The sequence below is a fragment of the Arvicola amphibius genome, chromosome 14, assembly GCF_903992535.2.
Source record: "Arvicola amphibius chromosome 14, mArvAmp1.2, whole genome shotgun sequence".
Taxonomy (NCBI): Eukaryota; Metazoa; Chordata; class Mammalia; order Rodentia; family Cricetidae; genus Arvicola; species Arvicola amphibius.
In genome coordinates this window covers 32,042,994-32,057,054 of record NC_052060.1, presented here as the reverse complement: position 1 = coordinate 32,057,054, position 14,061 = coordinate 32,042,994, and the positions used below count along the sequence as shown (strand labels likewise).

At 44.6% G+C, this 14,061-nt stretch overlaps 1 protein-coding gene across 1 annotated transcript in view; it reads left to right on the top strand.

Moving 5' to 3' along the window:
- The window catches only part of Synpo2 (synaptopodin 2), a 145,576-nt gene that overhangs the window by 106,639 nt on the left and 24,876 nt on the right, over positions 1 to 14,061 (top strand). The window contains exons 3-4 of the mRNA XM_038311561.1: positions 3,484 to 4,280; positions 6,540 to 8,734. Of these exons, the coding sequence (XP_038167489.1) occupies positions 3,484 to 4,280; positions 6,540 to 8,734 (2,992 nt within the window). The remainder of the gene's footprint in view (positions 1 to 3,483; positions 4,281 to 6,539; positions 8,735 to 14,061) is intronic.

Here is a 14,061-nt window from a genome sequence, read left to right as displayed (position 1 = left end):
GGAAGGAAGGAAGGGAGGAAGAAAAGAAAGTCAGGACAGCTAAACAGATCACCACAGTGTTTGAAAATGAGCAATTCCATTTAATGGGGCTTTCTGGCTAGCTGAGAATTAACTACAAATACTTATGTCAAGTCAAGCACTTTGTTGAAAATCTTAGGTATTTTATTTTTTTTTATTTTTTTTAAATCTTAGGTATTTTAAACCACCTTTTTTTAGAAAGACTGGTATATTAACCATAACAACAACACCATTTCCAAGGTGAAGAGTTTCTATAAGGTCAGGATAATAATTCTTAGATTTGAAGATGAATTGGAAATGATTGTGCATTGAACTGTTGCTCAATATAATATTTTTATACAAAGATGATGCCTTGGGGTTCGAAACAAAAAGTTTAAAGGCAGGTTTTTACTTCTCAGGGCTCCCAATACGACCATATTTGGGAATGGCAAAGCAGGCTAGATGAAGATTCTGTGCTATCAAAGTATTATTTACAGAGTAGAAGAAACATCCCCCCCCAAACCGCCCTGTGTTATCTAAGTCCATGTGTGTGCCATGTATGTATGAGTGCATGTATGTTGCATATATAAACATTCAACCATCAAGCTCTTAAGATCCCACTTACTTATAATGTTGCCTTTTGCTTTTAAAAGTAACTAGTTAAAAAAAAACAAGAGTAACTAATTAAAAACCAACCAACAAAACAAACAAAAACAACAGCAAAAAAAATAACAGAAACAAAACAATGTATCAGGAATGTTGCCAAGGGAGAATTGTTCCTGCATTAGGCCGGGTTCTGAGTAAGTCTACTAAAGGTCTGAAGATTTCCAAGTTCCCCAGCAAAGGAACCTTTTCTGCTTTATTCCCCTTCGGTGTTTACTGTCCTTACTGACTTAATGAGGCCAGTTTCTCTGGAACACATTAGTCTGGGACATGTTCTGCTGGTTCTCATTTCCATTACGATGCTATTGCATGAAAAAATATTTGGTTCAATGCTCAAACCTAGGCACCTACCTCGTTTTAGAGATAAATGGATTTGTTCTCCTCTGCTCCAAATAGCTAGTTCATGTTTTGTTTTGTTTTTCTCTTAAGTATCTTGAATTTCTGTAATGCAGTTAATTGGGCTGGAGAGTTGGAACAATGCTTAATAACACTTGGTGCCCTTAATAACACAGGACATGGATTAATTCTTAGTACCCACATGGTAGCTCAAAACTGTAACTCCAGTCCCAGGGGTTCGGAGGCCCTCTTCTGACCTTCAAGGGCACTGGGCATAAATGTGATACACATATACACATGCAGGCAAAACACTCATGGGCACATAAAACAGTCAAATAAATCAGTCAGCATTTTAAAAATAAATAGTTAATTGATAGGATTCCAATGAAATTTTCATTTTTCTGAGACCCAAAGCAACAGCACTATGGACATCTGGACATGTTCCTGAAGCTAAACAGTCCTCAGTCATACCACTGAAAGTCAGAGGACCCAAGTGTGACCTTATTACCCAGAAATGGCTGGCTAGCACTATTTAAAAACAAAATGAAAACCAGTCTTTTAATACTGACTCTTAGATGTTATTAAAATCATAAAAAAACAAAAGCAAATGATTCTTTAATTGTACAAATGGTGAGATTCAGTACCTGTGTATGTATCTCCCCCTTATATCTTTATAATTTTTTTATTCATGTGTATACATTTTACTTCAGCTCCCAAGAAATATTATCACTGGCCTGCTTGTCTGTATCCCAATCTCTAAGGCTGGAATGAGTTAAAACTGCTTTCTCCTCAGATGCATAATTGACAAAGTGACTTCAGTTGCCTTCATCCCAAATTCTGCTAGATTAAACCTCTCCGACTTCTGGCACTCCAAAACTCAGTTGCATAGAGCTATTCATCATTTCCTGTATGAGAATGAACTACCTGAATCTGCTATCTCATGCTTATATTCTCATCTCTCAGGAGGCTGAGACAGGAGGATAGTCATGTCTTGAAGCCTAGGCTATAGAGTGAATTCTAGGCCTGTGTGGTCCTACTGTGTAAAGACCCTGTCGCAAAAAGTGAAAAGAAGACTATCCTAATATGCTAACAAAATGTTTCAAAAAGTGTAATTTTTGTTGGTTTCTGTTTTGTTTGTTGTTGGTTTTGGTTTTTCAAGACAGGGTTTTTCTGTGTAGTCCTGGCTATCCTGGAAAGTGCTCTCTGTAAACCAGGTTGGCCTCGAACTCAGAAATCTACCTGCCTTTGCCTCCCAAGAGCTGGAATTAAAGGCACATGCAGCCACCACCTGTCTTATTTTACGTTATTTTGCTTTTGTTTTTATAATTTTTAAATGGAATACCATTATAAAGCCTTTCAGATGGCTTGTATAGAGAAAGCAACATTTGGTTTGACTTTTGTTGGGTTTCTCTAAATGTAGTCAACATCACAGTTAGAGGCAGACATTTTGTCCTTTGGTCTGAAATTCAATATCCACATAATTCTAAAGTAAATTCCTTTGAGGAGAAGAGAAGTAGGAGATCCCCCTTGTGTGACTGATCCCTGCAGCAGTCAGGATGCACCCCCAGGAAGCAAGAAGGGGGGCAGAGCTACTGCCGCCTGAAAACTTTACAAGTGAGAAATGAGGGAATCTTCTATAGCTGTCCTTAGAATGACATTTCTATTACAAATGGGTTGAGAGCTCGGAGACTTAGCAAGAAATAAACGCAAATATGCAAAACTGACTACACATGGCTGGGATTTTTTCATCAGAGGAGACTGTGGAATAGCTCTGGTCTTAGCAAAGCTAAAGAAGCAGTCTGAGGACAGAGATTCTGTAAGGAAAATGCTGGAAGTGACAACTGCAAAGAGAAGGGATGGCATCTCGGATTATAAGTACCATGTGACTTAGCAATTCATTGCAGCATAGACAGGATTACTCTTTGCATAGGAATTTTGACTGGGGCCTACTATGCTCACTAGAGCTTAGAAATGGACTTCCCTTTCATCCTGTTAAGCATATACCATGTCTAAACTGTATTCATAGTTTAAGGTTGATCTAACGTTCTGGATGTGTCTATGTGACTTGGTGATATCTTGGCCAAAACTTACTCCATGGGACACTGAAGTTCCTGGTCATCTACAGCAAACATAGTTTGTTGAGAAAACCCAAACAATTTCAAATGAGGGGCACACACATAGCTATACCCTGTGCTTTTACAAATAAAGGCTGGATTAAAGATGGGTTTAGATTTCAAGGTTTTTTGCAAGCATTTTTATTATGCTTGAAAGACAATTTTATCTTGATGATCTTTAGTAACCATGTAGATGAGCCATCAAGTTCTATTTTCTAATACGCTGGAGTTATTGGGGGAATTTTTGTTGAACCATGCATGAGACATCATTAGTGTTGGGAAATCCTTTGACAGGTGGAACACAAGCTGATATAACTGTTTGGAATTTATTTATTTATTTATTTATTATTTATTTATTTATTTTTGTATGCAGACCATGCAGTGGTACAAGTGAGACTTTGGATTCTGAAACAGAAAACATAAACCATCAGCATCTTACACATGAGGGGCCCATGGAAAGTACCACCTTGCAGATTCTTCCAGCCACAAACACCCAGTGCAAAGACTTCTTCCTCGCTTCAGTCCCAAGTAAAGTTTCCCTAACCGAGGACCAAGGAAATGATTGGGGTTACGCGGAATGTACAACGGGAGAAAAAATTCCCCAGATGCTTGGCTCCCAAGAAGAACACTTGGTAGAGGAGGTCATCTTAAGGGAAAAGGCAGAAGAAGGCCAGGCGGGCCGTGTAGTTGAGCTCCAACTGTCTCTCTCAAAGGAAAGACATCAGTATGCTAGTGGCCCCATAGTGGCTCTCCAGGGAAACGAAAACTCCAAGTCTCCTGACCCAGACTGGAGTTCACAACACGAGAGGACCGTCCACATCAATTCGGTCGCTGCTCCTGAGGAGGAAGCAGACACTTCTCTCCTGCCCAGCACAACAAGCCAGACCTCCAGCGGCCAGCCGCTGAGAGTGATCCAAGGGAGAGAAGCGGGAGGCGCAGGGCTGCCCCAGGTGGAAGTGATTCTGGATTGCTCTGACAGGCAGAAGGCGGAAGAGTGCAGGCTGCAGGCAGGAAAGGGGTGTGTGGCTTCTGGGGTGGAAGGAGGGCGGTCAGAAGCACCTCCTTCTCTGGTCTCCTTTGCCGTCTCACCAGAAGGCACCGAACAGGGGGAAGATCAACGCCCGGGAAAGGATCATAGCAGACCACACAAACACAGGGCACGACATGCTCGTAAGTCCTGCCGTGGGTGGGGGCCGCTGTCTGGGGAGCTGGGCTTTTAAAATATTTTGCTAGTTGAACTGCATGAACTTTTTTAAAAAAGATTTTTTCTTAGACCTTTTTAACATCTTTAATGCTTCAATTAATGCATAAAATATCAAATCTGAATAGTGTGGAAAATGCCAGTTTCGGAATTGGAAGCAGTAAATTTGAACTTCATATTAGACCGAAATATTTTTCATAAACATTTATTTTTATTCCCAAAGATGCAGGAACTGTTAAAGAAATATACAACATGCCTCTTTTATCTGCTGAAGAATGTTATGGCATTTCGTGTTTAAAATATTCTTAAGGGTATTGGAAGTTAAGTGGGCTCAGTTTAAATGACAAAAGCAGTCTTCTTCCGAAGTACCTTTAACGCAGGCTCCACTCTGATATTAAAAGCAGAGCTTCATTTGGGGAAAATAAAAGAAGAAGCATTCTGCGGCTTGATGATGCTTGCAGAAGTGTTTGATGGACAGGGGCATGTGTGATGCCCAGCGGTTAGGTTACATGATCCTGTGGTGTAAGCCTCACTAGATGGCGGTGCGCTTCACCTTCCAGACTCCAGAACCACCGGGAGGCAGCTTAGTGCTCCCCAACAGAAAATGTGGCTTAATGCAAGGCCTCTGCCGGTATTTTGTTTTATCTGGGTTACTAGGGTCACAATAGAATGAGGTCAAGAATGGCAGCTAAGTGTCCCTATTTTTTTTCTTTTGGATATTTAGTTCTTTCCCTTAAGTTTTACTAACTTTGGGTTTTCTTTGAGGATACAAGGCTGACTGTACCCAATAGCAATGAGCTTGGTTACCCAAAGTCATGCATTAGCTTTCGAGCCCTTGTTGTTCCTTTGGGTGCATATTTTTAGCACAGGCATTTGTAGCTGTGTTGGCATGTGCCAGTGGCCGCGCCTCCCCCTTTAGGCACCCTCACATATATAGCATATTAGCCCCAGTGCTATGACAGCATGCGCATAGTTCACAAGTTGGCAGCGAGCAGACACCGTGCAGTTGTTACTGTCAGTTTAATAACAAGCTGTAATATCACTAGTCAAAAAGGAATCGCGTTTAATAATGACCACGTTTTGAACTATTTGGTCTGCACAAAATTGGATCACCAGAAAAATACCTGTAAGGTTACTCCGAAATTAGTTTCTCTCATTCCATTTTTTGATTTACCAACTCTGACTTATAACAACAAAAATTAATTTCAACCATGAAACATCTTATTCTTCTGGTATTTTTATTTAACTCAAGGTATTACAAAATTTATTTCTGGATCATGCTCCTTAAAAGTGGTTACAATTAATTGATGCTATAAATTCATTTGTCATTAGTTTTTTTTTTAACAGAAAATGTAAAGTTTGTCATTTTAAAACTGCCAAGTTATTTTTTATGGCATAACTGTTGCATCAGTTCCAATGTTAGTTTAAAAGACCTCAAGTCATACAATTTTTAAACATCCCCAAGCTTTGCATTCATTCTTTCTGCATTTTAAGCAGCGTTGTGTTTGCAGGAGACTGTTACAGAATTGTGTAGATAGTGTTGAACCATAGCTTATTACAGATTTTCACAATGTTCCAGCACTCTAAAATACAACTAATTATTAGCTCAGTGCTGTCGATTATTATTAATTCACCATTGTGAATTTATATTAATTCAGCAGCCCAATGGAGAGATTTGAAGTGGCCGTCAAAGGGAAAAAAGAAGAAACTTAAATATTTAAATGCATGGCATCGAAGCAATTCAGGTTTAACATTTTTCTGTTAGATATGTCAGTACAAAGTACATCTTGTTTTCAAGTTCCTAAAGGATATTCTTTTTAATGCAATCATATCCTATTAACTGGAACTTCCCAACCTATTTTTTTTTTTTAAATTGAAGTTTAAGAAGCCACGGGAGTGGGGGGCTCTGAGTTGTGTTATAATCAGCACATATAAAGCTGTGCTTGGGTGAGGATACGGAAGAAGATGTACTGGGCTTTATATTACTATTATGTACGTGGAAATCTGAAAAGCTGTGACGAGTGTGTGGTTCAGTGCTTGAGAATGTGCACTCCCAAAACACCGTGGACGCGGGCAGAATGAATGAAAAACAAGTGAGATTTCTTCAAATTTCAGTACCCAGTTATACGAATTTTTTTTGTATATATTCACTTTCCCCATTGGGGATCAATTGCAATGCATTAGTCCTTGCATTCATCAATTGAATACAATCTGTGTATCTTTCCTAGGGCTCAGGAGGAGCGAAAGTCTGTCTGAAAAGCAAGTGAAAGAAGCTAAGTCTAAATGCAAAAGCATCGCTCTCCTTCTAACCGATGCTCCCAACCCCAACTCCAAGGGGGTGTTGATGTTTAAGAAGCGGAGGCGGAGGGCCCGGAAGTACACCCTAATCAGTTACGGTACTGGCGAGCTTGAAAGAGAGGAGGAGGAGGAGGAGGACCAGGAGGAAGGTGACAAGGACGAGATTAGTGAAGTCGCATTTCTTGGAACGAGCGAGTCAGAAGTGGATGAAGAGTTGCTGTCGGACATTGACGACGACGCACAAGTTGTGAACTTTGACTGGGATTCTGGACTGGTAGACATTGAAAAGAAGCTGAGCCGAGGGGACAAGATGGAGATGCTGCCAGACACCACAGGCAAGGGGGCGCTCATGTTTGCTAAGAGGAGAGAGAGGATGGAACAGTTCACCGCCCAAAACGAAGAGGAGAAAGCGGGTGCGCTGCCAGGCAGAGAACCAGACGGGCTGCAGGCGGACGGTCTGAGAACCGTGACTTCTTATCAAAGGAAGGAAGAGGAATCCGTGAGAATGCAGAGCTCTGTGAGTGAAAGCTCCATCCAGATGGGCTGTAGTCTTGGCAACATGCCACAACAGAATGGCTTCAGTGGCGTTTCTGAGACAGCAGGGGCCCAGAGGATGATCCCTATGAACAGAACCGCCAAGCCCTTCCTGGGAACTATGAACCAGACAGCAGCCCCCTTCTCCCCAACCCGGAGTGTGACAAGCCCCATGTCCGACTTTCCTGCCCCACCACCTTACTCTGCCGTCTCACCTCCACCCGAAGCCTTCTCCAGAGGGGTAGCAAGTCCAATCACTGGCCCAGCACAGCCGCCGCCATGGCCCCAGCCTGCTCCATGGTCACAACCAGCGTTCTACGATTCTTCTGAGCAAATAGCTTCCCGGGACGAGAGGATCGCAGTGCCTGCGAAAAGAACAGGCATACTGCAGGAAGCCAGAAGGCGAGGCACCACAAAACCCATGTTTACGTTTAAAGAAACCAAAGTGAGCCCCAACCCTGAGCTCCTGTCACTTCTTCAAAATGCAGAAGGTAAGCGAGGCGCCGGAGCTGGAGGGGATTCGGGGCCGGAAGAAGACTATCTCAGCTTAGGCGCAGAGGCTTGTAACTTCATGCAAAGTTCTGCTAAGCAGAAGACCCCACCTCCCGTCGCCCCAAAGCCTGCAGTCAAGTCCACCTCCTCACAACCGGTAACCCCAGTTTCTCCAGTCTGGTCTCCCGGAGTGGCTCCATCCCAGCGTCCTGCCTTCTCCACATCAAACCTACCGAACCCACCACAGGTCACAGCTGTGTCCTCTATCAAAATAGCCCAGCCCTCCTGCCCTCCTGCCCGGCCTGCGAGCTCACTGAACCTGGCCGGTCCCTTCAAAGGGCCCCAAGCAGCAGTCGTCAGTCATAACTACACGCCCAAGCTATCGGCACCCACATCGCAAGTAAATGCTCACGCTGGTGCCGGGGGACCATCCAATGAGCTTCCTGGAATGAGCGGGAAAGGAGCCCAGCTGTTTGCTAAAAGGCAGTCGAGGATGGAGAAGTACGTGGTAGATTCCGACACAGTGCAGGCCCACGCAGTTCGGGCCCAGTCTCCTACTCCGTCCCTGCCAGCCAGCTGGAAGTACTCCTCGAATGTTCGAGCACCCCCTCCTATGGCCTACAATCCGATCCATTCCCCCTCATACCCACTGGCTGCTATCAAGTCTCAGCCACCTACTGCCCAGGCCTCCAAAACGAGCAAGAAAAAGGGCAAGAAACCGCTTAACACTTTGGATGTCATGAAGCATCAACCGTATCAGCTCAACGCGTCTCTGTTTACCTTCCAACCTCCTGACGCAAAGGATAGCCTCCCTCAAAAGTCAACGGTCAAGGTCACTTCAGGCCCGGCTGTGAGGCACGCCCTTCCTCCCCGACAGGTGAATGTTGGCTCTCCCACCAATGCGCAGGCTTCGTCTGTGTACTCGGTACCGGCCTATCCCGCTCAGCCCTCCTTCTTCGCAGAGCCCACCTCGCCCGTCAGTGCACCCCCAGTTCCTGTGAGTGTTCCCACCTCGCCGAAGCAAGAATCCGCTTCCTCATCGTATTTTGTGGCACCAAGGCCGAAGTTCTCAGCCAAGAAAAGCGGTGTCACAGTCCAGGTGTGGAAACCGTCGGTTGCGGAAGAGTGATCTCGTAGCTGAAGCTGAGTGTCCGCTTTGCTTGAAATGAATTGTTTGCAGTGTTGAGTCCCCACGAATGCTTAGCCAATCCTCAACTTACTTAATTTCAGATACCTTACCTCCCAGTCTGGGTCCAAGAAGCATAATAATATGTTTTTGGGTCAAAACCCCAACTCAGTGTGACTTAAAATATATTTATTTTCTTTGCACACTTAAATCTATCTGTGATATCCCAAAATAGGCATGTGCCATTACATCAAGTAAGCAGGATACTTAGGTTTAGGCTTTAGCCAAAGACAGCGATCAGTGTACCCAAGCTTGGAAGCCCAACCTTTATGTAACATAGCTGTGCTCTCATAGTGGGAGGGCTCAAACTGGTGAAAACATAGCATGCTTGCTGAGAGTCCCTTCAAGTCATTCTTTAGTCCTATTTCTGGTATTAATGAAATAGGAAATCTCTGGAGGGCAGGAATCAGCTCTGGCCAGTCACCTCAGACGCCTGTTCTACCACAGAGAAGGAACTGAAGAGACTTGTTGGGATTTACGTAACTTAGCAATAGCTTGCAAGGAGGATCTTAGACACAGGCATTTACTCTGTATTGGGCCCCTTACTAGCTGTTCTCACACACATTGACTCACTTCAGAAGACATATATGAAGTAATTAGGATAGGGCGAGAAACCTCGTTATCCTTAGAAATGGCTTTCCGCAGTCCTTCTCCAGTTCCTTAAGGAGCTGTTGAATATATCTCCCATTGCCCATGAAAGCACGTGTTTGTTTTCCTCAGCTGAGGCAAAGGGGAGCACAGTAGGGTGAAGGAACATCAAAAGGAGGACGGACAGAAAGTCACACGTGGCTCCTGTTTTGCTTTGAGAAGCCACCTAACTGGGACTGGGAGGGTTACTGACCACAGGAGCTGATGCGTGGAGACAAAGCAAGAACCGTTGAGAGCCTGTCCGGGTGACCTCAAAGATTTTCATCTCCTGTTCAGCTTGCTCTTGACCCATGCTTTCTCTACTGTCCCTTGCAATTCTATTCTTGCCCCTTTATTTTCTTACTTGCATTTGATGAGCCAGCATAGTTTTGAGCAAGGTTACCTCGTGAATTTGGATTGGTTACACACCATGTTGTCATCCAGCTGGCGGTGAGGTTAATAATGGCCCTGATCGCAAACCTGAAGACCTTTCTCGTGTCTATTTTAAGTCTGGGCGCAGCCAACCATGGAAACTATTCAATGTGAGTTAATGGAGAGGAATAGAAAGCAGTTACAACAGCTCCAGGAAAAAAAACCGCCTGCTGTGGGCAGGGCATGGATGTGTCTAGAGATTTCATGTAAAGACTTTCCTGGTTTGAGAGAACGTGGTGACACTCCAGTCTCGAGATACCTGTATTCCTACCTTCTTCTGTCACCGCCTTCTGCTGGATTCCACTATCCTATTAAACTATGACCTTCTTTATCTGTTCCTTGTATTCCTTACGGGCTTTGCGTATGACTTCACTCTAACCTTAATCACCCCCCTAAGGTTTCTCTTACAGCATCCGAATTTCCCTTTGGAGAGCACCCATTTCTTTTTTGGGAGCATCCGTTGTCAAACTGTCGGTTTTAGGTATTTGTGGAATGTAGGGAGGTCAGCTACAGAGCGGTGGAACTTGCTGTCCCGCTTCTCTTTAGAAAACCACCTGCTGCATTTGCTGGCACTGCAGCTACCGGGAGTGATTTGGTCTGCTTGCCTGTATGGAAATCAATTAGCAAGACTCTTGCTGAAGACCAGCCCCTTAGACGACAGTGTGTGTTACTCATTGCCTGTGTAGGCAGCTCATTGAATGGCATGAATTTTTTTTTCTTATGGAACAACCAAAAATTTCTTAGCATGAGTTAGAAGAAAGACCTAGAACTTATGGGTGCTCTACCTGACGGCTAACAGGTAGTTAATTTGAAATCCTTGACTCCAAAGAGCTCTTGCTAGTAGTGACCCCAAAGTATCCATAGTTCTGCAGTGGTTTGTGGTGTGCAGTAATGACATGTGTCCTGGCTGTGTTTCCTGTTGACCGATGATCTTGGCACAGCCACGATTTGCAGTTTATAACTAAAGGCACAGCTAACATGGCTATGCTGTCTTCTTCTCTGGAGACCGCTTGTGGGTTTAGAAACCCCTCTAAGAGTCATGCGAAGCATACAGACTCAGTATCGACAGTTTTTACAGGTGGTCCAGGACCACAGGGTCCAGGGGTGGAGGTTAGATGAACTCGCCAAAGACCAGCATGGAAAGGAGAAGGCAAGCCAACACCCTGAGGAAGATGGGCTTCTTCCTCTTCTTCCTCCTCCAAGGAGCCGTGCATGCCCCCACCCCTATGTTGGAGTTATGCCAAGGATGTCAGTGTGGAAGGTAGGAGGTTAGAACTCTGAGTTCTAACCACTGCTGTACCCGCCTTCAAATCTGGGTCCTGGCTTTGCTTGGGTGGAGGTTTTTGGGTCAGCTGGTTGGCTGGGTGGGGAGTCTGGAAAAATGGTTTTCTTTTTTCTTTCCTTTTTGTTTTCTTGTTGGTTGGTTTTGTTTTGCTTTGCTTGCTCCTCTGCTCTTCATGGAGTCAATTTTGTTGTCAATGACAGCGACAACGGATCACTGAGCACGCCTTGTATTGGGTGCCTGAAGAACTATACCCAGAGGGGCCCACTGCATGTTTTATCCGCTGAGAGGTTCTCATACCACTGACTGGCTGAAGGGCTATGCTAAATTCTTCTTCTGAGAGTTTCCCCTTTAACTGCCTCAAGCCTCTCTTCCCAGGGGGAGCATGGTGCTGGGGGAAGCACGTACAACGTGGAAGATTCTAGGAGGAAGGCAGATAGCATACAAATACAAGCACAGCATTGCCCCACGTTCTGGAGGGAGTGCACTGACACCTGAACCCAAGAGCACTCACTGGCCTTTGATACCTCGATAATACATGTGTTTTTTTTAATACTTCGATAATAAGCGTGCTTGGTGTGGAGAAGAGGCGACACACAGCGTGCGTATGTAGGCTGTCCACTGTCACATTTTTAGAACTATCTTTATAATGCACATTTGGGTGTCCACTCTCGTACCTGGAAAATGGTGGCACTATCTACAAGGATTGTTGACGATAACACCCACCAACATCTTATTTAATATGCATAAGAAGCAACCGGTTTTCATGCACAGGAACCATGTCTTAGCTACAAATAGTTACTTAACATAAGTTGGCATCTTTTAGCCTAGAGCGGTGTTCTCAGCCTTCCTAATACTGTGCCCCTTTAGTACAGTCCCTCGTGTTGTGCTGACCCCCGACCATTATGTTATTTTGCTGATATTTCATCACTGTAACTTTGCTACCTTTATGAATCATAATGTACATATCTGATATGCAGGAGATGTGGAACGGTCATTCAGCACCCAAAGGGGTCTCGGCCCACAGGTCTTAGTTAGTGCTGACCTCTCTCAGTGTAGAACAGCTGCGGTTTATCCCACAGCCTATATCCTGGCATCCATTAGTCACATCTGGGATGCCGAAAACAAAATCCTCTTCTCAAGAGCTGCACGAACGTATGAGACGGCTTTCCCGACTGCAGTCACTGTGACAGAGGACGCCAAGGGCCCTTGTTACAAACCTCTCTGGGGCATGTCCAGTCATGCCTATTCAGAGCGCCGGACGTGGGGTGGTCAGTAGCTGGGTGTCACCTCAGTTACTTAGTGCAGAACCCACAAGCACCCACATCTTAAGGGTGAGCCCCTCAATACCCCCAGAAGCCGTCAGGAAGGGTGTTTGAAATCAGTCATCAACAAGCGCCTGTTTTCTCAAATGCTCAATCCTGGACATGCTTTCAGAAGGAAATATGGAGAACACATTCAACTCTCCTGAAATCAGAGCTGTTGAGTTTGTTTTTTAAAGTTTAAACACCACACACACACACACACACACACACACACACACACACCATGAGAAAAGTATGTAAATTCCAACAACCAATATTCCCGGAAACACTGACCTTCTCTGGTCTTGTGTCCCATATTTCTGGACTCTGGGGGACACAAAGACCTTTGTGAGCACTTCAAAGCTGCTGGAGGAATCGACAAGCATTCTGGGAAAATGCCAAGTGAAATTCTTCTCTTGACTTGTTACCAGGGTTGACCTCGAGCCACAAAGCAGACCAGTAAATTCCCATAGGGGCCCTGACACCACTTATCCCCCTTGTGAGCTCCCATCTTCCATAGGACCACTGAGACACAACTGGTTCCTTGACGTGATCAGGTGAAGCCTATTTCCAAAATTCTTAAATTGTGTGCCCATGTGATATGTGCATAGCAATCTACCACTCGGCACCCAGAAATCAAAGAACTACTCGGAGGCAACTGAATGAAGAGAATTTTAATTTTAACATTGTCAAATCCAGGGTTAGGGATGTCATTCGAGTCTGCACAGATAGGTTCCCAGGTTCAATCCCCCAGATCACTGTGAGGAAAAAAAAGCCAAATCCTGTCAGACACTTACTAGATTACTGATTTCATCAGAAATTTGGGAGCTAACAGGGTACAATCAAGACTAAGAGGGTGGCTTCTGCTGGACCCTATAAGTGACTTTTCTCATTACGGGCACACACATCAGTTTTTGCTTTTAGTTTTCACTGTTTTTCCATGTAAAGATCCTTGTGGGGGGTCTTTGTTTATCTCACTCTTGCTGCTATAAGGTTGGTCAGAGTCCCGAAGCCAACTCTCCCGAGACCTGCCCTTCAGCCTTCCTCTGCTGATGGGAACACGCAGAGATGTCCCAGCACATCTGATCCCTGGGTTCCCGCCTTCTCAGCGCCATAGGAAACGTCCCTGGTATGATCCTGAGAGACAGTCTAAAGGCCAAGGGCTGCAGTTGGCCCCGCATGGGAAAGAAATGCGCCTTGTAGGAATAAACAGGAAAATCTTCCTCTCGGAAGTCAACGTCAAAGGATACAGGGTTGTGTTTTGTTACACTTGGGGAGGGGATGGTATTTTCACACACCAGACAACCAAGACTCTCGGTTATATCAGACGGCAGTTAGGGACTGAAGCCGGGACAGCCATTCTCAGTTTCACCGCTTCTGAGGGGATAGGTTGAAGGCAGAAGGCAGGCAGGAGAATTAACGTACCAGTCATCGGTTATACGTCAAGCAGTCTGAAATATTTATATAAGCTGTAAAGATAATACTGTCTTTTTAAAACCTTTAGCCATCAGTCCGCTGAGTATCCTTTATACACTATCCTTTTGACCAGTGGTCCAGGTAAGGACTGTAGCATCTTTTGTGCCCATTTCGTGGAC